At 38.5% G+C, this 27469-nt stretch overlaps 1 protein-coding gene across 7 annotated transcripts in view; it reads right to left on the bottom strand.

Moving 5' to 3' along the window:
* Window positions 1–25042, bottom strand: part of LOC139948753 (uncharacterized) — a 35872-nt gene extending 10830 nt beyond the window's left edge. For 3 of the 7 annotated variants that reach the window (XM_071947066.1, XM_071947067.1, XM_071947060.1), the window contains exons 1-11: window positions 24902–25042; window positions 15688–15867; window positions 14695–14895; window positions 14161–14269; window positions 11928–12047; window positions 11254–11491; window positions 8358–8437; window positions 7545–8037; window positions 5274–5504; window positions 4033–4128; window positions 549–842 (exon numbers count right to left, since the gene is read on the bottom strand). In XM_071947066.1, the coding sequence (XP_071803167.1) occupies window positions 549–842; window positions 4033–4128; window positions 5274–5504; window positions 7545–8037; window positions 8358–8437; window positions 11254–11491; window positions 11928–12047; window positions 14161–14269; window positions 14695–14895; window positions 15688–15728 (1903 nt within the window). In that variant the 5' untranslated portion in view covers window positions 15729–15867; window positions 24902–25042. Of the gene's footprint in view, window positions 1–548; window positions 843–4032; window positions 4129–5273; window positions 5505–7544; window positions 8038–8357; window positions 8438–11253; window positions 11492–11927; window positions 12048–14160; window positions 14270–14694; window positions 14896–15687; window positions 15868–16888; window positions 17014–24901 lie in introns of those variants that run through there. The other 4 variants (XM_071947061.1, XM_071947063.1, XM_071947062.1 and 1 more) reach the window with 4 other exon arrangements.
* Window positions 25043–27469: the final 2427 nt, after the last annotated feature.

Consider the following 27469-nt stretch of genomic DNA (forward strand, 5'->3'; position numbering starts at 1 on the left):
CCTTACTACTCGAAGTGACTCTCCTCAACACTTGAAGTCCCCCCTCCCCTACTCACTACTTTTTAAAGTGACTACCGCTCTCATTTTTTGGCCGAAATCACCAGCTCACTGTGAAGCTTTGCCACAAAGTAAGTTACCAGGGGTGCGTTCCACTTGTGCAAATGTTGCCAACGTTTGCGCATTGTTTGCCAACAATTTCAAATGGAACGAGTTGTGCACCGCCAACGTTGGCAAACGTTGGTAACCTTAATAACAAAACCTTTGCATTGACACACATCAAAATAAAAGTAGCATCAAATTGATCCGTGAGACTTTTTTCATGCGCGATATTAGCTCCTTGTGGAAAAAAGTAGGAACATTTTATTGAGTACAAAGGCTAACATACATTTTCATATGGTGTAGGCTTCCGTAAACTTTTCAGGCCATATTAATAAAAAAAAATCTGATTTATCCAAGGGCCAAAAAAACAAAAACAAAAATAGACTTAAGCAGGTAGAATTTCATGCCTGCTTTTTTCGGAAATTATATTTGTCTTTTCTCATAGCTACCTTGTTCCTCATCTTCTAGCAATTCTGGCGTCTCATCCTCAGTCTTCTCCTCTACTGGCTCCTTCTCTTCCTCTTGGACTTCCGCCACATCCTCCTCCGCTGCTTCCTTGACACCATCTTGGCTGTCTTCCTCCTCTTCATGTACCTCTTGGACTTCGTCCACCTCGGGTTCCGGCAATGACTCCGTCTCCTCGGCCGAAGCATCTAGGTTAAGTCCAGCGACTTCAACTTCTAGCTCGGTCTGATCTTCAGGTGGCGATGCAAGCGTTTCTTCTTCTTCCTGTACAGCTACATCTGTCAAGAAAAGTCATTGAAGCCTTAAAACCCTAACGTTATGAATCCTACACCTTTCACCTATAATCACCTTTGAACCCTTGCATCAAAAGTAACAAGCAATTACTAAAAACGACTAATTTCCTGAATCCTTCAAAATCAACCAGCAATGTTGGATGACTCTGGAGGATTGGCATGCTTTTTATTCACCTTTGACCCCTTTCATCAAATGCCAAATGTGGCTACTGTCTACCGTGCTTGCCAATTTGAGAGTCAAATTGCAATAAGAAATATATAGGTGGTTTCTTCGGCCCAATTTCTTAAAGTCTGTCAGCACAAAAACTTGCTAAGCACAGAATAGTATTACTAAGCAGAAATAGGTTACCAGCCCAACTTACATTAAAACCCTGGAAACAGCGTCATTACATTTTGTGCACATGGACTCGGTGCTTGGTGTCCCTAAGAGGTTCTTGCATATCATAATTGAGTTCAGAATGTGGACAAATTACTTTCTTTATGCTTTTTCTAAATTTCTTTGGATGCCATAAGAATCCTGAGGAGATGTCTATAGTATTTATTTAATTTTGGAAGAAAATTTTCAAAACACTCTTTTTTACCATTAAATACTGTATACGGACAGCAATCTCCAAGACTGGCACTGATGGACTAACCATCCATATTTCCCTAGCCCCCAGGCTAAATTGGGCGGCAATGTATGCAATTCAACTTTGTGGTAATGACAGATGCCCCATTACAGGATAAACTGAAATAGCAGGTCGAGTGGTTTTTGTTTCCAGGTGTGGCAGATTAAAAACCAATTTGTCGGTGACAGTTTTCTGTTCCATGGTTATGGTTGCATTGTTGCAACTATAGTGACCGAGTCAATTATTGCTTAGCAAAGAAATTAGTCAACAGTATTTTCTGCTAAACAGCTTTATGAAATTGGGCCCTGCTTGGCACTTTTGTGTGCTTAGCAACTTCATGTGCTTAGAGACTTAATTCACTTATTTTACTGTCCACGTAAAAAGTATAAAGTAAAAATTTAAGCCTTACACCTGTCTTAAAGGCAATGGACACTATTGGTAATTGTCAAAGACTAGACCTCACAGTTGGTGTATTGCAACGTATGCATAAAATAACTAACCTGTGAAAAATTTGAGCTCAATCGGTCGTCGAAGTTGCGATATAATAATGAAAGAAAAAAATACCCTTGTCACCCGAAGTTGTGTGCGTTGAGATGGTTTATTTCGAGACCTCAAGTTCTAAATCTATCGTCTCGAAATCAAATTCATGGAAATTTACTTCTTTCTTGAAAACTATGGCACTTCAGAGGGAGCTGTTTCTCACAATGTTTTATACCATCAACCTCTCCCCATTACTTGTAATCAAGAAAGGTTTTATGCTGATAATTATTTTGAGTAATTACCAATAGTGTTCACAACCTTTAAAGTGATTTACATAGGCCCTCTTTGAAACCACAGCTTGGGATGGGGCTCCGGCAAAGACTCCGTAAGCTATTTTGAAAACGTGCACTTTCGGAACGGAGCTTCAAACAGGGGGAAAGAAGCTTAAGCCGGAGCCCAAAGCTCAGCCATTGTTTCAAAACGGGCCTGTAGGTCCCAAGCAAGCATATAAAAACATAAAATGGGAGACTTTGGATCACAAGGCGGCAGACTTTACCACAGAATTTTCTTTGTTTTCAAAAAGGTCTTCATTTCCAAGAACAATGGCTCTGCCTGGTTTAAAGGGATGGTACACGTTTGGTAATTGTCAAAGACCAGTCTTCTCACTTGGTGTATCCCATCTTAACCATAAATTAACAAGCCTGTGAAAATTTGGGCTCAATTGGTCATCGAAGTTGCGAGAAAACAATGAAAGAAAAAACACCCTTGTTGGACGAAATTGTGTGCTTTCAGATGAGAATAAAAGACTTCTAGCTACATTTAGAAGTCTTTTATTATTTTAGTGAGAAATTACTTTTTTCTCAAAAACTACGTTACTTCAGCGGGAGTCGTTTCGCACAATGTTTTATACTATCAGCAGCTCTCCAATGCTTGTTAACAAGTCAGTTTTTAAAGTAATATTTGTTTTGAGTAATTACCAAACGTGTACCTTCCCTTTAAAGTCACCTTATGTCCCAAAAAGTCTCCCTATTGGGCTCAGCTTGGCCCCTTTAAGGGTGGCAAAAGCATTTAGCATGATGCACCTTCAACCGGATTATGACTGCATGAGTTTAGAAGCATGATAAGCTTGACATGAAGCTCAAGAAAATCCCCACTAGACCCAAAGGTACATTTTTTTTAACTCAGCACTTTCAATGGACCAGAATACCAGCAATATTTCATTTTACAGACTCTTTTTATAACAAGATTACTGGGACGGCACAAATTACCTCTTTACAACAGGAAATATGAGGACAGAAAAACCAAGAAACACAAAGGCAAGAAACAAGATTTGGGATTTCAAGATTAATATAAGTAATTTTGAGACACACATGTATGTCTCAAAATGACTCATATGTATCTTGAAATCCCAAATCTATGTATGTATGTATGGTGGACACAATACTAAGACACTATTAGGTTTGAGTAAATTTGTCGGTAAACACCCAATCCAAACAGCACACTCATACAGTGTCCAAAATACTAGTACCTGTATCTCACAAAGGCTAATGTTTTCTTCGTAAGCAGTACCTCTTCAAACTGAGGGTTAACTGTATTTTGTTGAACTTTCATAAGGATTGGAATATTAAACCAAAAAAGTAAGCACTCAGCAAACTTTCAAATAATGTGTTTAGGGGAAAAATTGACTTTAAAGACACCTTGCACATGACGCAACACGACCCAAACAGCACCCTCATTGAGGTCAATGACTGAGCCTCATTGATTGAGAGTGGTGCGCTGCGGCCCGTACACCTGAGAACGTTTCCGTTGTTTGACCTCAGCAATGGGGGCCAATGCAAGGAGTCTCTAGGATTGATTTGGTTGTGGAGGATTCCTGGCCCAGTGCTAAAATTGACCCGACTCACTCCGGCCAGGAGTCCAGTGGGTATTTTCGAGCCCAAGTTTAGGGGTGCATTTTGGCAGTCGTAACCAATAACTGTTTCAGTCATTGGCCACTGATTAAACCATTGGCCTAATAAACCAAAACACTTATTGGTTACGACCGCCAAACATGCACCTCAGGAGATTGGGGGGGGGTGTGAACGAACCTGCAGCGCCCATGGCAATGGCCTCCTCAAATGCCTCATCGAGGCCGGTCTCTGTGACACTACTGCTTAGGGACTCTGTGTACACTCTAGGGGAGTCTGTGAAAAAGCGAGACGAGGTGGTGATAACATGCTCAATAGGCAATGGGTGCGTGGATCTCACACAGTCCGCAAAGGGGTTCAGTTTCATGCACAGTACAGACAAATCTGGCTCAGCTGAAAAAAGTGTTACCGGTTAAAGTACCACATACTCAGCATTGAGCAAAACTGGTTCTCTGCTAATTTTGCAGAGCAAATCATTTCTGATGCAATATGCCAACAGGCACCAGCCACAACAATGTAGACTGCATTGCACTTTGTTATATACTAAGCAAGATTTGTCTGTGCTAAGCAAAATTGCTAGCTTTATGAAATAAATCCTGTAAAGTTAAAAAGAAGTTTTGGGAGGGGGGGGGGGTGTTGAGAGAAGCTTGAAATTCCAGAGGGATAAATATATGTAAAGATCGAAGGCGGTATTCAAAGAAGTGCATGTAGTCATGACACTAAATCGAACAAAGCAAACTGCACACATAAAGCACTGTATAAAGGTTAGGGTTTAAATGGCACACTCAAGGTGGCAGCAGACTGACAAGTTTTAGTAAAATTAGAGTAGCAAATCTACTTTCACCTCCTGGCACCTGTAAGAGGATTAGCAAACAGAAATATAAACACTTCCCATTTTTATTAAGCAAGAAACAGCAGTGTACATTTAAAGCAAACTACACTGTACAAACAAAAGCCAGTGTTATGCATTGTGATTTATGCACATGATGCGGGTGCTGTCCCGAATGTGAACATAAATTTCCAACAGCGTAATATACAGGTTGGTTTGTGGTGCAGTGGAGTGACTCATGAATTTTCATAAAGTGCCAGGGAGTATGGGAAGGTGAGGGAATGCTGATGAAGAGCTATATGAATATTCATGATGTGGATTGAAGGTAAAGAGTATGGTGTTACATGAATAGCCATAAGGGGTCTGCACTTTGCAGTATTAAATGGTAGCAGAGCAGTGCATATGAGTATTAATGAAGTGTCAGGATGCTTATGAGTTAATAAGTGAATATTCATGACATTCACCTAGGTGTATGATGCTAATGAGTCAATAAATTAATAACCATGACACTGTGTGCACACTTGGGAGTAAGTATGATGAGTTTTCATGAATATGTAAATTAGTACGATGAGAGGGGAGGGGGGCATCTCACCTTCCCCACATTCCTCATTGTCGGCCCCATCGTCAAATGATCGGTTGAGGCGACCCATCTCAATTAACCTACTAACGTCCTCTTGCTCACCGTCAGGGGAGGGGGGTAATTCGGGGGGTGGCGGGGGAACAAACACAGGCTCGGCTGCTGGGTCTGTAGGGGGCAGGTCGAGACTCGAGCCTTTGCTGATAGAGGGAGGGCGTGGTGGCTTGGTAGGCCTGGGGGGTTTTTCTGTGGTGCAATTAGGCAAATAAATGGACATGCATGTCATGGGTACTCTTAAAAGGTAACCAGTAGCTGCGACCTTGTTTTGACCTTTATGGGATCGATATCGAAAGAGGTCAAGCAAGGTTGCAGGCACTGGTTATCGTTTGGAGTCTTCTGTCGTATAAAGCTAAACATAGTCAGCTCCACAAAAGCTCAGTGTGATTTACGACATTGAGGGCGCCATTCAGAGGCTGATTCAGAGGTGATTTCATGTCACGCTCCCAAAAAAGCTCTGGTAGTGTAGTTCAACCATACAGAGCTCAATAACTCTCCACTATATTTTGTTGTTGTTTAAGATGGAAGATTAGGTGTTCTGTAAATTTGAGCTCAACAGAGAGTATGAAACTTAAATAAATACCATAATCTACTCAGCATTTGGTTTGTACAAAATTTTCTTAGCACTGCATGTTTTTTCAGTGCCGATACAATTTAAAGTTGCCTAGGTTTTTTGGGTGGTCGGAAATGAATCAGCTTTCATGTACATGTACCTGCCCAACTTAAATGATTTTTCTTTTTAAATAGAAGGCTGGCAAATATTTATATGTTTTGTGTCTTTGTGTTTACAAATCCAATTTTACTCGTTGTTGATTTTTCAATGAATGCATGCCAACCCTCCATGGCTAAATCACACTGCTATACCACAGACCTTCATCAGGGCATGAGTATCTTGGTCACGTTCCATGTGTGCCGTGGCACTAATGCATGCTACTTATCAAAACACAGAAAGGTCACCAGACCATTTTACCAATAGACCTTTCTATAGCAATGCCATAGCCCAAGTTTTTTCAACCGAGGTTAGAAAAATTTTGAAAGCCATACATGCAAAGCAAAGACAGATGGCAACAGTTTGTAATGCTGTCTCACAGTTAGTCAAAAATAGGGTTGAATTTGTTGGAAACAAAGCAAATAATCATTGGAACTTTGCAAAAAAAGTTGAATTTGGTCAGAACATCTGTTAACATAATTGAATGGTTTGCTAACATTCCGCCGTCCATGCCAACCAGCACGTTTTTTTTATCAACAATAGAAAGGTCTATAGAAGGCAACCCTAAGACGACCGCGTCATGATGAAGGTCTGTGAGGGCAAAGGTCGTGTCTGTTTGAGTGACTTCAGCTGGAGCCTTGTCCGCTGGCTGCGATCAACGTCAAACGTAACATTTACATCGATCCAAACATAGCCGCTGCTGAAGCCATCATTCCAAACACTGGCTTTCCCCTTTTTGCATTAGTTTCCATAATTAACAAAAGCAACGATTAGGGCATGCATAACATTATTGTCCCCATAAAAGCAAACGGAGCGGAAAGTGTTTGCCCTCAAATTAACACTAAAAATTAGCATAAAAATCTGGGTGTTTTTTTTTATTTTATAAATATGCTAAATTGTTCATTTAAAATAGTTGGAATCGAACGCTGTTTTCCAAAGCAAGATTTTATCAAATTGGTTGAAGGGATTTTAAAAATATATTCATTAATGAAATTGAAAAAAGAATTGTGCAAAGGTGTCGTATGATAACAAATTGAAATGAAGTACAAAAAAAAAGTAAACAAATGAAAAAAAAACAGTATGTGGGTGTGAAATACGCTAACAATAAGGGGGAGAAAAATAAATAAATAAAATTAAATAAAAGGCACTGGACACCTTTGGTAATTGTCAAAGACCAGTATTCTCAATTGGTGTACCCCAACATATGCACAAAATACACAAATTCGTTAACATTTTTTACCAACTGGTCATCAAAGTTTCAAGAGAATAATTAAAGAAAAAACACTCTTGTTGCACAAATTTGTGTTTTCAAATGCCTAATAAAAGGCTTCAGGCCTGAAGTCATTTATTATTTGAGTGAGCTGTTTATCACAATGTTTTATACTATCAACAGCTCTAAATTGCTCATCACCAAATAATTTTTTATGCTAAGAATTATTTTTAGTAATTACCAATAGTGTCAAGTGCTGTTAAGGATAAATTTGACTTTAGTCTTCTCCATCTTTGGAGTTCAAACAAACCTGCATTTTCTTGTTTTATCTCCACCACCTCTTGACCGGCTGTGCCAGAGGTCATCATCCCTTCATCCAGACTGACCCCTGACCTCATAGGTGGAGACGTGGGTCGTGGCGGCCGCTCTGACGTAACATCCGAAGCAGACCCAATATAGAGAGATTGCGTCCGTCGCGGAGGCGAGGTTGGTCTCGGCGGAGCAGGGGCTCGTCTCTTCCTCAGGGTGTTGGAGCCGCCCTCCTGGTCCAGCCTCTCCTCGTCCGATGCCACAGCAGGCGGATTCCTCCCCATGGGTGGGGGAGGTGCAGGCCGGCGCTTCTTCAAGGTGTTGCTGTTGGAGTCGTCCTGCTCTTGCATTGATGTTGGGGTGTCTGTTGTTGGAGCGGGCTGACGGGTTGGAGGGGATGGGTGACGTTGCGACCGCTGTTCTGGGGCTTCTGATGAGGTAGTAGTTATCGTTGGCTGGGCCTCAGGAATACTGCTTCCACCACCAAATTCATACTGCAAATGTGATGCGATCAAGCTAAATGAGTCGTTTGTCTGAAATATCAGTATTAAGAAACAAGCCAAAACTGTTTCCGCCCCAGGAGTAGGTAGCCCCTGGTGACAGCACAAATCAGTTTAGTGTAGCTGGCCCTCACTTTCAAGTGGCCGTCCACCCTTGTGATGTTAGGCAATAATTCAAGGGAAAAAATAACTTATTTTATACGAGGCTCCACTGACAAAAAATAGTTTGGTACCATTTTCGTCTGAGTACAATCAGTATTCATGACTGCTATTCGGCAATTTGGAGCAAGACCAAATGGTGGAATTAACATTACCTCTTTTTTCTTCTTGGTGATTCTGTTGAAGAAGCTTCCCTTTTTCTTTTTTGGTTCTGGCATGACTTCTAGTTCACCTCCTAGAAAAGGGAAAATAATTATCACAAAAAATGACCAATTTGAAGAAACACACACAGTTCATAATACAGTACATTTTTTCCCCCAAACTCAGGTGCCAAATAATGTTTATCCACTTAAAGGAACACGTTGCCTTGGATGGGACGAGTTGGTCAAAACAAAAGCGTTTGTAACCATTTTTTGTAAAATGCATATGGTTGGAAAGATGTTTTAAAAGTAGAATACAATGATTCACACAAGTTTGCCTCGAAATTGCGTGGTTTTCCTTCTACTGTGCGAACTAACATGGTCGGCCATATATGGGAGTCAAAATTTTGACCCCCATAAATGGCAGACGTGTTAGTCGACAAGGTAAAAGGAAAACCACGCAATTTCGAGGCATGTTTGTGTGGATCATTGTATTCTACTTTTACAACATCTTTCTACCCATATACATTTTATAAAAAACAGTTACAAACGCTTTTCAAAGACCAACTCGACCGATCCAAGGCAACGTGTTCCTTTAAATATTTAGTTATTTTCATTTAGTTGAGAAGTTAAAACTGTCTGCAAATACCTGATATTGATGAGTTGATATAGACAATTAACTTAAAGAGTGTTTCCAAGGTCAAATTTGAGTTTTGTGATGTACTCATTTTTCAAGAGTCCTCATGAAAGTGGGGTGAAATTAAAAAATTTCTCATACAATGTTAAAATGGCGTAAAATTTCATTTCATTGTAATTTCCAAAGAGTATTTCTTGTGCCAGTCAAAAGGTCAAAATCAATGCCGTTTTGCTGAGCATCTTCAAAATTCAGGAATGAATTAAACAATCTATGTACAACAATGTAGAGATCCTTTTTTTTTTAAATGTGACACATCATCAACCATTTTTTGATTTTGACAAAAAATTGTACTTGAAGGGTATCAAACCTAGTGGAATACACTGTTTTCAGCTTGGGTTAAAGCCATTGGACCCTTTCGGTACAGAAACAACAAAAAGAGTTCACAGATTTACAAATAATTTACAGGGTTCACAGAAGGTAAAGGTGAAAGACTTCTCTTGAAATATTAGTCCATGAAATGCTTTACTTTTTGAGAAAACGGTAAAACAATAAAAATTCTCGTTAGCGAGAATTACGGATTTGTTATAAACACATGTCATGACACGACGAAATGCGCGAAAACAGGAGTGGGTTTTCCCGTTATTTTCTCGCGACTCCGATGTCCGATTGAGCCTAAATTTCCACAGGATTGTTATTTTATATATAAGTTGTGATACACGAAGTGTGGGACTTGGACAATACTGTTTACCGAAAGTGTATAATGGCTTTAAGAGACCTTTAATTTTATCCCCTATTCATAAGGAGTCTATTTATTGGAAAATGAGTGGATCAAAAAACTGAACTTGACCTTGGAGCCCCTCTTAAAGGATTCGGGTACTTTTTCAAAATGTCCACAGATTTACACTTAACTTACAGGGTTTGAAGATAATGATAGTGGAAAGCTTCCATTCAAATATTACTAACTAAGGTTGTGTAGTTTTTGAGAAATGAGTAAAACAAGTCAGAAAACAATTTTGGTCTCATGAGACCAAAGTTATTTTAGCATGTCAAATCCCCTTTCAGTTATGATATTATACCAAAACCATAGCATAACTGGTTAATACGTTTTTACATGCTAAAACTGAGACATAAATTATTACTTTTACTCATTTCTCAAAAACTACAGCACCTCAGTAAGTAAAATTTCAAGGGAAGCTTTCTACTATCATAATCTTCAAACTGTGTAAGTTTAATGTAAATCTGTGGACATTGTGTTTTTTGTTAGGAAAAAGTACATATACCCTTTAAATAATAATAATAATATATGCCCCATCAATAAGGACTCTATCTATCAGAAAATGAGTGGATCACAAAACTGATTTTGACCTTGGAGCCCCTCTTAAATAAAGATAATAATATACCACATTTTACAATAACCGCATCAATGCGCTTTTATACATTAGAGCCCTGGTCATTGGGCCGATAACACTCCTTTAATCTTTCTCAGCTCCCTGTGGAGTCTAAAGCCCTGAGGCTGATTTCACAAAGAGCTAAAATTGATCTTAACTGCAAATCAATATTAGTTGCTAAGTAAAGTGTGATGTCATTATACAAATTACTATGGTAATACTGACAATTTCGCTTGCGATGAGTTTTATTGCTTTGTGAAATCAACCCATGAGCTCCAAAGGCTTTTTCATACACAATATCAACCTCTACCATCGCAGGTACCCATTTATACTTATATGAAGAGAAGCAGTTATAATTGAGCACCTGAGGACACAAGTGTCACGACCTGGAAACAAACCCACACTATAATGACTTAACGACCAGAACCATTCAATGCTCTAAACCACTCAGCAATGACACCGTAAAGGGTTTGGGTACTTTTTGTCTACAATGTCCACAGATTACACCAAACTTACACAGTTCGAATATAATGATGGTAGAAAACTTCCCTTAAAATGTTACTTTCAGGAGGCGAAAATTATTTTAGCATGTACAACGTATTTACGCGAACTTCCTGAAAACATTGCTCTGCAATTTTCGCTGAAACTTCTACAGGTAAATTATACAACATACATTTTCATTTGTTGTTATATTTTACTGTTTTTATAAAGTGTAATTGGCGCTTGCACTGTTGGATGTTGAATATAAAAAACAAAAATAAAAATAAATAAAATCAAAATCAAAATCATAGTGAGTATGGATTCATAACATGGCCAAAAACTTGATCTACAAAAGGTATCTTGAAACTCTTTAAATAGTTATCTCATAATTTCTTTTTGTGCCTACCTGCAGGTTGACCCTTGGCATCTACAAGTAAGAACTCGATGACCCCTGTACTCTCCAGGGTGTGGTTGAGGTCATAGGGGTCGTTGGGTCGATTGATGAGTCTCAAAGAATGGCTACCAGGATCCACTCCTCTCTCCTCACATATCCGAGGAAGCAGGTCCTTCAGGGTCTTCTCGGGGTCGACTCGTAGCACCATCTTGTGGTTCTTATTGGACACAATGGTGATGCGAGTGGTTTGCTGTGAACCAATGGTACATACATGTACATGACATAGTTAGAATGACACGTGTAACTTCGAGACAGTTTGGACGATTAACAATAATTATCATTTGACACACTAAGTTTCACTATGTAGTTGACTAACTGGAACCCTCATCCTGACAATTGCCTACTTATTGAGCAGGCTTTTCGTTAAAGAACTCTGAGAACCATGAAATTCAAGAATTTTGACAAAGTGATTAAATATGGCATCTGAAGCTGTATCACTCTGTTAAATGATAGATGCACTCTGCCAGCATGCAATATGACATGTATGACTACATGTGGTTGAATGCATCTACACAGTACACAGCCACCTTCTTACTGTGTCTGAACATTCATTGTGATCCACTGTAGGTTTTGAATGATAGTTACACGATGCCAGCCTTCAAATGATATCATGTGGTTAATCTCACCTCATAGACAGCAGACTTCTTGTCCTCTTCTTTCTTGTAGACAAAGAGCTCCTTCTGACTCCTAGGGATGATGTAGACGGTATCGCCAACAATATCAGCTAACGTCTGACTGGGTTTAAGCTGTGTAAGAAACCAGAGAAATCGTAACAACCCAGGTCTCGAAATAACCCACGGCACCCACAGCAATTGCCGTGGTGCCCTCTGCTTTTGCTTTGGTGCCCTTTGCAAAGTTCCAATACAAATTTACATTTTCCTCATAGTGTGACCCTTACCTGGGGGAAAATTGCTATGCCCCTTCAAGAGCGTACAAGGCGTGTTAACCATTTGCTTTCCTGAGCAGCCATACCCAAGGGCCCTAAAGTAAAATCAGTAGCTAAGCAGCTCAGTAGCTAAGCACAACAAAGACCATAATAAGGTCACCCGCCAAAATAACATGTTAATGTACATGTACAATCTGGGACTGTTATACTGCTTACTATTGCTTAGCAGAACAGGCATTTCGGCATTACCTTCTACTTAAAGGGAAGGTACACATTTGGTAAATACTTAAAACAAATATTAGTACAAGCATTGGGGAGCTGTTGCTAGCATAAAACATTGTGGGAAATGACTCCCTCTGAAGAAACGTAGTTTTTGAGAAAGAGGTAACTTCTCACTAAAATAATAAAAGACTTCTAGCTAGAAGTCTTTTATTCCAATTTGAAAGCACACAAATTCGTCCAACACATGTGTTTTTTCTTTCATCATTTTCTCGCAACTCCGATGACCAATTGAGCTAAAATTTTCACAGGCTTGTTATTATATGCTTATGATGGGATACACCAAGTGAGAACACTGGTCTTTGACAATTACCAAACGTGTACCTTCCCTTTAAAGTGAAGGTAAACACACCCTTAAAATTAGTAGGCAATACAAACTTTGGTGAGAAGCCTACAAAGCAGCTTTCGAAAGTATAAAGCATTTTGAGAAACGATTTACTTCAAAGGTTATCTAAAAAATTAAGTTTCTATGCCCCAAAATTTGAATCTGAGAAGTGTTTCTGTCAGTAACGCTTCTTAGATTGCGTATTCCTATAAGGGATTATTCTTCCCGCAAAGACATTATTTGAAGGGAGCAAAAAAGTCTCTAAATGCAGTTGTGAGATACAACTCTTTCAGTTGAAAGTTTCTGTCATTTTTGTTCTTCCCATTGACCTGTGTCAATTGTAGGCTAAATAATCATTCACTGGTTGATTTGATCAGCCATACCATGGCCCTAAGCAAACTTGCTTTTATTTATAGCTTTGTCAGTGTTCGTGCTTCACTGCCCATGATCAGACTACTCTAGCTAGGCATCAAACAAGTGATGCAATGCTCTTGACTGAACTGGAATGCCTTCACGCTTGATTGGGCTGAATAACCAAAGCCTAACAGCCCTTAAAATCTGCAGGCCTGACCCCACAATTTTACAAAACAACTTCATAAAAATCCAGTGAGCTGCTTATATATCTGATTCAGGTTGATCATTAGTTTATGAGCACAATGCCATCAGCAGCAACACCATTACCTTTTCACAATTATATATAGTTTCCATTTTCACTTTATACTGAAAACAATCCCAATGGTTCTAGGCCAACCAAAATAATTTTGCAGGATGTTGTCTGCCTTTGTCATGTTCTATTGGTAATTACTCAAAATAATTATTAGCATAAAACCTTTCTTGGTGACAAGTAATGGGGAGAGGTTGTTGGTATAAAACATTGTGAGAAACGACTCCCTCTAAAGTGCCATAGTTTTCCACGAATTTGATTTTGAGACCTCAGATTTAGAACTTGAGGTCTCAAAATCAACCATCTAAAACCAACACAACTTTGTGTGATAAGGGTGTTTTTTTCTTTAATTATTATCTCTCAAGTTCGATGACCGGTTGAGCTCAAATTTTCACAGGTTTATTATTTTATGCATATGTTGAGATACAGCAAGTGAGAAGACTGGTCATTGACAATTACCAATAGTTTCCAGTGTCTTTAAATATTGTACTATATAGGCCACAGGGCTCAAATTTAACACTGAACCGCAGGCAAGTAGTTTTAGTGTCAGGCCTGTAAACTCTCGACTGGACTTGGGCTCTGTCATTTATTTTTTGGAAAAAGTGTACATTTTTGTTCAAGAATAGGTGAAAAAGTGCCTGATGAGCATTGGCTTAAGCCATGATTTCAGGAAGGACCATAGAAACTTCCAAAGATAAAACTTACATGGATAGGGGGGTCCTTGGGTCTGGCACCCGGCTGAGCGATTATGTGACCAGATGGATTCAGTCTATTTTTAGATGAAATCATAATTAGTAAATCCAAGATTGGCGTCCTGCAAGGGGAAAAAACAAAAATTAGAAATGTTAAGATTTACAACATGGTTTTTGGTGGACATACATGTACATGTTACTGACCAATCACAGCCATACAGTCTGACCTAATGTACATGTACATGTATTACAACTGTTTCATTTGTTTCAACCAAAACATTGCTGGAATCTTTGAGAAGGCCAGACCATTTTAATTTTGAAAAGGGCACCTCTGTTGGAAAATCTCAAAGTCTATGAGAAACTTTTTGGAGGGGCATCAAGGCAACGACCTGGACAACTGGCCTCCGAGTTGAGTTTAACAGTTGGTGGGCGGAGATGCTTGTGAAGATACCCATGTGATTGTGAGCACCTCTGCCAAGCTTGCTGTAGTGGGTGGGGCTTAGTGGAACAGTCTATTGAATCTAGGGGCGAAGCACATTTGTCTTACGTTTTAGCGACCGATGCCTTGACCAACTTGTCCCCCGGCAGTACCAAGGTGAGTTGCCTCTCCTCTGACCCTGGTGCACCATCTCCAAGGTTACCATTGTTTTTCAAGACGTCCTTCTCGTGTTCGGACTGAGAGCCATTTGCAGTCTCACTGGCTGAGGGGCGTGCGGTTGGAGGGGGTGGAGCCCGACTCCGCTTAGGCCTGCAGTATGGATGGATTTTATATTAAATCACTCATTTAGAGAGAATACAAGGCTGTATCTTACCCGACAACATTGAAACCTCCGAAATAGGAACCCTAGTTTTTACGAGTCCACAAATAGTGACACAAGAAATCGTGTGAGATAAAGCTTATTACTGGTACACATGCAAACAATTGTATTTCAAACAATGTACAAAACCACTTTAACACAATCTCTACTGTCGCAAGCAAATGGCACCCTTTTTTGCCAGAACTTGTTTATCTTGTTCATTGAAGTGTCTTGTCAGAAATAGGAAATCAATGTTCTGATTTTTAGCAGCCTGTTATTTCTACTGAACAGGTGACAGCTATGTTGCATTCAAGTTGCTCTTCAATGGTAGTGCTAAGGTTGTCATGTAATCCAATGGGTGCACATGATGATGCAATGCTGCGGCAAGAGATGCGTAACACCTTCACCTCGTAAACGTTTATGCAAAATACAGTAAAAGTTTTTTACTGTTTCCTCAGCAAGTACACAATGAAGTATACACTGTTTTTAGCTGAAACTTTCACATGTGACTTTAATTAATTTTTCTTGTGAGAAAGATAGTCCACTGTATGGGTTTTCCCTGGAATAATTCTCTGGGGTTTTCCCCCACACCTAAAACTGCACTTCCTTTCTAATCTTCTCTCCATTGGGTTGTTTGCGAGGAACAGTGATAAGTTCGCGAGTCCTTAGCTTCACAACTAGAATAAATTAAAATGAAATGAAAATCCATTAACTATAACATTTCAACATGAATTCCTGCTTACGCTTGATGTGTGGGTAGCTTTGACGCAGCCTCTGTCGACATGTCAAATCTTGCGGAGAAACTTTCAGAACAAAGAAGAGAGAGCGACAGTATTGCACTGCATGTCCGTTGTCGATGTCGGTGTTGTCGGTAACTTGTGAGGCCAGATACTTATGGAAGTTGCACTCATCGGGACGCAAATCTGCGGGTGAATAAAAAAAAGGGGATTTATAATTTAAGTTTAAAATTTTCTGTTTGATAAATCATCATGGTAATTTTACCATTGAGAGGGGCCAGGCCATTTCCATTTTGCAATGACACTTCTCTCGAAAAATCTAAAAAGGTCTATAGGTTACATTTGAAGACACCAGAACCAAGACAATGGCAATGTTTCAGAGGCCACAGCCTCTAGTCTGTGTCCTTCCTGTAAATCCAGGCCTGTAAACATTACCATTTCTTACAAACTGACTACAAACGTCACAAGAAGCCTGTAAAAGCAGATACATATATAGGCTAGGTTGTGGATTTACAATTTTCAACTTTGGGTGACTGCTTTTGTGTGCTACAATTTGTGTCCCCAAAGAATTATTCCAACATGTGAATGGACCTAAAGTTACGCAAGATAACTAATACTGAAAATAATTTGAGTTAATTTATTTGTCAGTTTGTTAGTTTTTAAAATAATTTGGGGTGAGTCTAGAGTGGGAATGGAGATAACAACCTCCGGATTAGTGTGTCAGCGCAATGTATCTAGCCCTATGTTGGCAGTCTCCCTATTTTGTCAATAAATGTAGCTTCGTTCAGGTGTGCCAGTCAAAAGCAATACAACCGCTACGTGCCGTGTACATTACACCCTTTTTATTAAACCACTCTCAAATTTCGATGAAAAAAATGAACGAAAAAAGTGAACCGGATTTGATTGAAGACTCTTTGATTGAAATCTTATGAAAAATAACAATTACTAAATTTTTAGTATTTCAAAGCCTGCAGGCCATTCATCAAGTTATGTTGAAACACGAATTGGGTGGTCTCAGGTACTAAAAAAATACAAGCATATGTCCAGAGACATTGCGTTTATTACATGTACATCCCGTTGGAGTTACATCTGTGGTTCGACCATGGTTTGCCAATAGTTCCACAATCAACAAGTCTGACAAACTTCCCCCCTAAACAAAGCACAGGCTCAACTTGAAAACACCACAGCCACGGTTAACTGTACTCACCACTCAAAACAAAACCGCCGATAAATATTTCTCTCACAAAATCAACGTCAGAATCCCCTTCACATTCTTGATTAAATGGAAGACCGACCCACAAATTTACAACACAGCACTTCGGGGATAGACACCCGTGTGTGAACGAATTACAGCAAATAATATCCAACACTGACCCACACACTGCTTTACCAAAACACACCTCTCTCCCACACAACAAGTGACTAAAAGAAGAAAGGAAAAAATGATTGCATGAAAGGACAGCCTGACATTTAGTGGTAGGGTCACGTTCTTTGAATACCCTGTCTCTATTTATATTTAAATCAGCCATAATCTAAAACTCTTTGAAAACACACAACAGGCTATGATTCATTAGAAGGAATTTACTTTTTATAGTTCAATACCCAAGGTATGGATTATGGCTTTTGGAGTGAGTGAGGGAGGGGGGGGGGGTGTTCTGGAGATGTTTACATATTTCACATGACCATACAGGGTGTATGCTGAATTGGAAATAAAAGTTTCATTGTGCATAATTGGATAGTTAAGTGACCTGCGTACAATGGCCAGGTTAACTACCACTGCCTACTGAAGGACAACACACACACTGCATTAGAGTGCAGCAAATTTTCCAGGCATTTAGCAAGAGGCTGTTAAATGTTTAAAATGTTTTGTGAGTAGCAGGATTTTTTTTTTTTAAACCATTGTCGCAAATCCATACTTAGTGGTTTTCATTAATCATAACTCTGGAATCTGTTCTGAAGAATTTACATTAAAAATGAATTGCTTTGGGACGGATTTTATTGTTTTTCAAAACCTGTAACAAATATTAGGGACATTAATTGCATGATCTAGCCCAACTACTTCAACATCCTCAGGTCAGGTTGGTGTTGCAGTGTCTTGCCTTGCCTTTCACCCGGTTCGAATCACACCGGGGGCACTAGATTGTACATGTATGTGAATTGGGTTTTCTGTCCCTACTTGACTGCGTGGGTTTTCCCTGGAGTAATTCTCTGGGGTTTTCCTCCCACATCTAAAAACTTAAATATATTTATTGTCGTCTCTCTTCTCGTTTGGCTCGAAGAGTGTTTAGAATATATCCCCCAAAAATCCTCTTTGCTGAAGTAAGGGAATTAGGAGGACCTCTATTGACATTGCGGTAAAGGATCCAGATGAAGCCCTATGAATAAATTCTTTGGATACCAGCTTCTTTTGAAACCCCCTCAAGATATTACAAAACTGCTTTTTATCAACAGAGGAAACAAAAACCAAGAATTTCTGGGGAAAAAATAAGTTTCTCAAGACAAAGAGCTGTTCAAAGCACACACATTTTTATCGCACTGAACAATTGTGCTTATAAATAGAAAAGGTTTCTACATGTAGCCCCAAAACCATGTCACATGCCATTTGCAACAAATTTTCTGCATATTTTCGCTCCGCAGAAAATTGCTCAGCATTTATTATATGCTTTACAGGCAGCTCTATGAAACTAGGCTCTAAACCCCACTACAAACTACATAGGCCTACATGTTCACGAAGTCTACTCTTACAGTCAAGTCTATACTCATACCACTTTGCCCCATTCACACAAGAGCAAACAAAAAGCTGGCTTTCCAAGTGCTCTTAAATTTTATTATAACCAGCTTGTTAAATGTTCCAGAATAGGGCTAAGGAGAAAATTCCGATCCAATTTTGTCTCCTTTGTTGTGAGTTCAGACCTGCTACAAGGATCTTCTGTCAAGTGACAAATAAGTGTGACGTCCCGTTCCAGTATTTGTTCATGGTTCACTTGTTAACTTTTTTTTGCGTTTGTTGTGCACAGAGTACCTGTTGTTGTAAGTGTCCTTGGTGCATGTGGTGTGTATTTCAATAACTCAGTGGCACTGATTACAGGGTCAGTGAGGATCAAGACACGATTTTAAAGTTGTCGCTTGGAAGCCTTATCCCATAAAAGTCAAAAATCTTCAGTGGCAAGGAAAGTATCTTTACTTTTTGGTTTTAATCCAATAAAACTAATTTCTGAAAAGGTTATTATGCGTTTTTGAGATATTGCCGAAAATCCAGAGTGAATAGGGCCTACAAAACTTTATGATGTCCACCCAGAAAGAATAATCCCTAATATGAAACACAAAATTTGGTGCATACACACTCAGGTATGTTTTTTCCTAGCCTCATCACACTAAGTTCAAAGTGAAATATTTCCCAAAATGCTTTCAAACGCAGCTGTAGGGTTCTAACCAAAGGTTTGTATTGCGATCAATTTGAAGAGTGATTACCAATTGTAAACCTTCCCTAGGAAAACTTTGAACACTTTAGGTTACATGTAGCAGACACAATGATTCTAAACTTGACTGGAAGCTAGTGCAGCTTCATCACAGGGGTCATAAGAACCAATTTTCCCACGCGTATCTGTGTATCTACATGGAAGAAGTATGTAGGGTACACAGTTTTGAAAATGTTGTAAGGAAGTGAAAAGTATGATCTCCAGCACATAGTGGAACCGCATGCCAATCACACACGAACTGCGGCTCAATCACAAACAAACAATACAGGAAATACAATTTTGCCTGTCGATGTAGAATGTAATCAATTGTCAAGAGAATGATGCCATGATGAAGCAAGATGCAAAAAGTTAGTATTTGGGGGGACACCCCCCCCCCAAAAAAAAAAATAGGTAGGGGCTTTAAAAAATAAAAAAGAGGGCGGGGACAATCAACTTGTGTCATTTTTTTAGTTGGCTCTATACCCTGTCTTTACAGCTCTGAGCCACATATCTGGTACACTTTGGTCTGGTGGTGGTAAATAGCTGTTTGAATAATGATCTTTTTAATCATTGACTGAAAGCCAGTCTTTAGAAATACTCACAATTCACCTTGAAAAGTGAACACACACAAACCATGCCTTTTTATGTTATTTCTGTTGTAACTTTAATCCCAACAAAAACCTATTTACACACTATACAACAGAGTGCATTCCTTTCAAATCAGTATCCACTTACCTTTTAACAAATTGTGGATTCGGTAGGTATAGTGGATTTCACAGGAACCTTATAAAATGTGCAAACTTGCCTTTCATTTATAATTTGGTTCAAGTGTTGATAAAGTTTATGCCTTTCATTTCATAATGCATTTTGGTTTTAATTCAAAGGACTCCCAGAAAAGCAAACTTAATCAATAAACTGACCAATAAACCCATAGTGAGAAAAAGGAAGGAAGACTGTTTCAGGCTTACATGTGGGAGGAAAAATCCCAGAAAATTATTTATGGCAAAACCCAGAAAATCAAACACAACCAAAAAGTTATTATTGCCAATAGGCCTAATTGAGTGATTTAACACATGTACCAAACATATTTCAACCTTAAGTTTTTACGAAACCCGGAATCTATTTAAAGCAGGAGCCAGATTGTTTCAATGTTGCACAACGCTAACAAAATAAAATGTTTGATTATATTTTAACAAGCTGCAGACAGGTTTGTTATCAGGCTGAGGTAAATATTTGATCGTCAACACACTTGTTGATTTATTGAGTTATGGTCTACTCGGATCTGGTGGACAGTGAAATTAATTACTGCTCAGAGATTTGTGATGGTTGACATTGACAGTTGACAAAATGATACAGCAGCTTTGAATACTCAAGGACTAATACACAGGGGCAAGGCCTGATTTTAATATTTCTACACACGCAGCCACGGTCATAAATAACCTATCAGGGAGATGCTTTTGAAAAAATGCAGAAAAAAATACAACTCTTCGCTTTGCTGAGCAAACCTACAATTGGGGCTTAAATATGAGGAGGAAAGTCACAAACCACACGGCTTGTACTGGAGCTCAAAATATTCACTGGACTTTTTTTGACAATTGACAAGAATTGAAATGAGAAAAAAACATTTCTCAGACACAGTTTTAACAATTCAACAGCTCAAGTGTTAATAATAATAATGTAAATTATTATTATTATTATTAAATGTTTGAATGTGAAAAAGCACTCGGAAAAGATTTATCTCACCTTGTGTTTGTGTTATGGACAATGATTCTATGAATAATCAACAGATATTTTATTTATCAGCAGACTGAAGGTCAACATTTGAACACAAACACGAGACACTGGATTTGTCTCGATGAGTCATCACTTTGTTTTCTTGGAACTAAAATACATTGCACGAGAAGATAGTTAACGCGTCGTCATGACGTTTTTTATGCGCATGCGCATTTAGTTTCACGTCACAGTTAATACGAGGTCTGGTCATGAGTTTACTGGCCCCCAATGCTAAACTCACTGGCCTCAGGTCTGCAGTCCAGTGTAAAATTTGAGCCCTGCTTTCAATGTATAGGCCTAATGTACATTTCTCTTAATTGATCAAGCACTGGGTGTTTGACTTATTTTTGTAAATAATTCTTAAAATATCTTAACATAAAAGGTGTAAATGTATTGTTCAATAGAAAAACAACAACAACCCATGTCCCATTGTTATGGGTGGACAAAATGGCCGATTTGGGATGAGCTTTTACATACGTAGCAACCAATTAAATTTACTGCTGCAATACATGCGATTGCCTCCATGCCCCCCGGTCGTTGCCTTGGTGCCCTTGAAATCCTTAATTTACAATTTCCTCATAGTGTGCCCTTACCGAGGAGAAAATGTCTTGGCACCCTCGTGCCCTTTCAAAAACGAAGCATACAGGGCTGGAAAGTGCTGTGGATTGTTATTAACACACTTCTTTTACCTTGCAGTAGGAACAGCTATTTAAACAAGACATCCTAATGCAAACCAGGGCGTACAAAAGACGCCCATGCACCCCTCTGGTGCCCAACTACGCAGTCCACTAAGGAAGTTACAAAGATTACAGTACTAACATAATTGGGATGAATTAAAATACATTCAAGTCTACGGAATTCGATGACCAGAAAGGGCAAAATGTCAGACATCAAATCAAACTTGGGGGTTCTTGGTGACCATGGCAACGGCTTAAAGCTTTGATCTCACCTCAAGGCTGGTTTGTGTACGTGTACCCATGCACAGTGTTTGTGCACAATTCACAAGTTTGGAATAGTTTGGGCTGAATTTAAACAACCCAGGCAGTGCTGAGTGCCAACTGGCAATGACTGGGGTGCCTTCCCAAAATTTGCAAACACGACCAAACTTTTAATATACAAAAAGAGGGAGGCAAAACTTTTGATTGGCAATCCCTTGTAAGGTTCTGGCCAGGTTTTTTTTTTTCAAACTACATTCTGTAATTGTTTGGAGTTTCAGCAGAAGAATGAAAATTGTCATTGTTGGTTCAAAATGTCACAGACACACTCTTTGAGTAGCGGAAACTAACACTATGATATTTAAATACAGTATGATGTAAACCAAACTATCAATATTTAATCAATCAAAAGAATATATCAAGCCTGGCAGACATCCAAATCGCGGCAGGAGGAAAATGAGCTACACTGACACCATCACCCGAGACACAAATCTCAATCCAAACGAGACGCAACAACTCATGAGGGACAAAGCAACCTGGCACCACTTCATCAAAGCTGCTTCTACTGTATTCCGTCTAAGGACGAAGGATGATCAATGATGAAGCCACCATTCCTTATATTAATCCAAACAGTCATTGCTCATAATTCAGCTCTCGATAACAACAATGTCTTGAGGGGATGGTTTTACACTGGTCAGTCGTACCATCATATCAGCCAGCAACTGTGTAGCTTTATAAAGCACCTTACATTACATGTACATCCATGACTGGACAACCCCAAGGTGCTGTACAACATATAGCACCAGCAAAGAGGAGGAAATATTCAAAGTCAAGAGCTACAAGATTTCTAAAAATAAAAATGGACTGGTGAGCTAATAGTTTACTACACACCATGATTGTTAAAAAGTTATAAAACATGCACCGCAAAATAAACATTATTTGTATAAATTACAAACATGTCTATAAATCCAGAAAATTTGGCCTCGTTTAGTTAGAGGGGTGGGGGGGTCCACTACTCTTTTATGTTTTTTTATTTTTTTTTAAATTTTAATGTGGTTTTCAGGGCTGTATGCTTCGTTTTTGAAAGGGCAAGGGCACCAAGGCATTTTCTTCTTGGTAAAGGGCACCCTATGATGAATTTAACAAATTTGTACTGGAGCATTTCAAGGGCACCAAGGCAATGACCAGGGGCCACGGAGGCAATCGCCTTCGTTGCCTCCTTGAAGTATCAGGCCTGGGTTTTTATTTGATTGTTTTCTTTGGTATGTTAGTATAATTCCTACGTGCAATTTTTACATTATAATATTTTATATAATGCTGTACAACTGGAATGTAAATTTTGTGTAATACTTGATGATGGATAAATCAAATCAATTCAATCAATTCAATTCAAAATATGTAGGCCCTTCTTCTTTGTATTTACTTGGGTGAGTTTTTTATAGAAGTTTTTGATGGATTTTGTTTTAAAAGAATGTTTTCATCACACCCTATCTTTAATTTAATGGTATCAAATAATAAACCACAAGGGAAACTGACTGGGTACATTTTATAACGTTGGTTCAAATCCCACTCTAGTCAATTTTTCTTTGTTCAACCCAAAATCATTTAATTTAATGGCACGTCTTCTGCCTAGTCATGCAAGAGCTTGATCACACTTCCCTGTTTTTACAATCTTTTGTTCACGCAGTCATCGATACTGCAGCACAAATTATGGTCGCGTGAACACGCGGCTATATTCAAGCAATTGCGCAAGGTTCTGTGTTGATTTGGGCAATTGATGGACCACCAAAATTTTGCCTGACACTGTACACAGAGATTGACTGATCATGTACAATCATCATAAAATTCCACGTTGTGAAATTGAATATCCTGCAGGTACCCAACATATACTTCTAGAAACGGAAGAGGTTCCCCATGCTCACGGAGAGCCTTAAGTTATAGTTTCTAGAAGTGCCCAACAAACACAAACATTCAGTCGGACCCTACCTAGCCTACATTACACATTTACATTTACGCTGGGTTTACTCAGCAGGATCCACAAGGTTGGACGTAAAGCTAAGGACTCGGGAAAGTACTGAGTATACAGTGCTATTACACACATCAGTGTATTGGGGACAAAAAAGGATAACTTTCCGTTACTCATTTTTACAAAAAGGGATATCTCATTGAGGTAAATAAGATATTATTTCATAAAGAATGAAAAAGTGGTGGCGCAATATGGAAACTTTTCCTCCAAAAACATTATAAAAATTTGACACAGGAACTCACTGTTCAAAAGAACTTAGTCTTCTTAGAAGGATTAATGTATTCTGCCGCCACTTTTTCCATCATTGTTAAATGTTTTTTTATCAAACCCTCAACTGAACTGATCAAGTCAACAAGCAAGGGAAATCCCATGATTGACAGAGTAATTATTTTTAAACGAACTTACTTCAAAACGATTGAAAAGGCCTAAAGGTGGTGGCACTCTGCTCTGGCAGAATAATATAATAATAAGTTTTTTTTTGCAGAACAATGTTTACAATACATGACAGAGGACAGCAACCCGTGGACATAAGTGAATGTTGTTTGTTAATGTGAGCGTACGCCCCCATTGGCATACAAAGAATGACATGCAATGTCAACATTCCACTGCACTGGCAGGGGTCGAAATTAAGTGTATTTCCATGGTAGTCAGCAGGGCTAGTGACCAATAATTTTTAGTAGCCCTGATTAGAATTTGGTAGCCCGAAAGACACATTATGTCTCGCGTCACGGCTCAAACTTTACAATACACCAAGAACATAGTTCTTTATTGTTTGTGATGATGATTTTTGCATTATTTTTCCACTAGCCCGTCGGGCTATCAAACTGGAAAAATGAGTAGCCCGGCTGTAAATCTGGTAGTCCCGGGCTAGCGGGCTAGTGGCAATTTCGACCCCTGACTGGTGAGTAATCATTCGTTTATTCAATACAAAATTCCAATGCATGTTTGCCGTTATGCGTAACGCTTGTCGGTGGTCGGTCCAAAACCTCTTTCCAAATAAAAACATGCAGAAAAATCTTTTGACTTACCAGCAAGAAGCACTGATGGTAAAACGTTAGTCCAAACAAAACATGGTACTATCAATTCCCACGAAATAAGCTGATTGATTTAGTGGAAAGTGGTGGTAGTTTACAAACGGAAACGCTGTCCTTGCGAGCGTTTCACTATTGACGTTGAATGTAAATTTTGTACAGCGCTGTTCAATACAGGTGTAAATTTCCGTGGTTCCCGCATAAAACTTTTGTTTATGTTTGAATGATTATTTGCGGCACTGGCGTAATGGACCGATTACCAGTTGCCACCTGCACCGCACCCGAGGGTACGCTACCCAGACGTCACGAAGGCAAAGAGCGTATTGGAAGAATTGGGTTTTCCGCATTGAAAACTTCTCAAGCGCAGCGCGCGAGGGAGCAACGGCTAGAAAAACTCTCTTGAGTCATCAGTCTCAATCTTAAAATGTTACTTGTGGGTATATTTTCCCAGTTGTCTCTAGAAAAATGTCATGAACCATAGAATCTGTAGTAAAATAGGTGAGTAGGGATGAATCAGTGGTTTGACCATCCCTCATGTCACTGATAGAGTGGGCGTGGCTCCTGCTGAAGATAACTAGTCTTGACACAAGACGCTTTTATTCATAATCACTCACCTATTGCGATTCCGCACACAGCGGGCGCTGTTGGGAAAACCTTTAGAAATTACTTGCAGTGTGTGTAGTTTTGTAGGCGTGACTCTCTGAGACTCCTGTGTTGACACAATAAAATGAGCAGCATGTTTAAAAAAAGTTGCAGTGACTCTTTTGATATATTATGTGAACAAATGCATTATTTTGTTATTATTTAAGATTTATGTTTTAATTTAAAAAAAAAAAAAGGGGGAAAAAATATATAAAATTTGTCTTCTACTTCACCTTTTTAATACTTGAGATTTGACTAAACTAGGTATCATTATGTATGTGAAAAGAAAAGCATGTAAGAACATTCTGACTTGAATTTTCAATGTTTTAAAAGAGTTTGTATTATTTTAATTTTTTCCTTCTTTTTAAACGGCCTCCTCCATTTCCCCATATAGCCGTCCATCCTCACCTTTGCCAGAAATGTGTTTTGAAATAAAATTTCTAAAGGCCGATATATAGAAGACATGATTTTTCTTTTTTTTTTAACTAGAGAGGGCAGATTGAGTGACCATTCTTATGAGAATGTTGATAAGTAAGATGAATCAGACGTGTTTTTCCATGTCTTTCAATTGCTCACGCAAAGAAATAACACTGCTATTTTATTAAGCCTAAAGATAACAAACCACTATGTAAAAAGAATTGCATGCACTGAAGCTATTATGGAAACTTTGTGGACTGTTAAGTTTTTTCTTCAGTAAATGTGTCATCTTTAAGTTCTAGTTCTAAACCTTGTAATTCTAGGCCTAATTTGACTGTTTTGCATTATTCTGAACCAGTATATACTAAGTAATTCCATTTAACAAACATTTATTAAAAGTATTTAGAGCATTTATTTGTGGGGAAAATAATCCCATAATTATGCCTAAACAAATGTCATCACTATCATATTAATTCTAGTAAAATGATTTTTGTGTTAAACCATATGGGGGAAATTACCTTATTTTAGGCCTAATTGGTTTCCGTCCAATTCTGATTAAAGTTTACCTACAGACATACTTCAAGGAAGACATTGAATGAAATTTAAAAAAAATTAACACTAGGCCTACTTCAAACTCATATTACCCAGAAATATGGGTTACACTTGTCATCTATTGAAAAATAATATAATTTTTCTTTAAATACAGATTGAAAGATAATTACTGTGTAGCAAAATGAAGTGAGTGTAATATTGAATAAATTAAAAGAATTTTGTTTTTAGAGGTATATAGGCCTATTATATGAGCTAATACTAGGCCTCAAACAAGATATTCTGGTTTCTAGGCTTAACTAGGTCTGGTTACATGGAATGAGTTACAGGTCTGCATCAATTGAGTCTTGAATACAAATGGTTAGTTCCAAAAACAATGAAAATATGGTAATATTTTTAAAAGCGAAAACAATTTAATTACCTTCGAGTGTATTGCAATAGTGTTTCTTCAATATCCTCAGCAACGTTGTGGTCCACGTTTATGTCCAATATTGTTTTAATTTTATTTCAAAATTCAACACTGTCAATTTAATTTTGATTTGAAAATCTTTTCAATTAAATTAATAGACAAACTTGACAAATCAAAGAACTTCATGGACACCATACTCACAAACCACATAAAACAAGTATGTATAGGGAGGTAGACATGAATAAATGGGGCAAAACAACTGCTTTATGCAGTTACATCCTCTTCATTTCTTCTTAAAATACAAAATATTCACCAAGTAAATTACAGTGTGATTATTATCAAGTAATAAACCACAATGTAAATTGACTGATTCTAAACTGTACACATAGGGAGGTATGATGAGTATAGGGGCAAAACAACTGCTTTATGCAGTTACATCCTCTTTTTTTCTTAACATACAAAATATACAGTATATTACAGTGTTATTATTTATCAAGTAATATCACAAGGTAAATTGACTTATGACACATAGGGAGGTAATGAGTATA

Source organism: Asterias amurensis, chromosome 16, assembly GCF_032118995.1.
Source record: "Asterias amurensis chromosome 16, ASM3211899v1".
Classification (NCBI taxonomy): domain Eukaryota; kingdom Metazoa; phylum Echinodermata; class Asteroidea; order Forcipulatida; family Asteriidae; genus Asterias; species Asterias amurensis.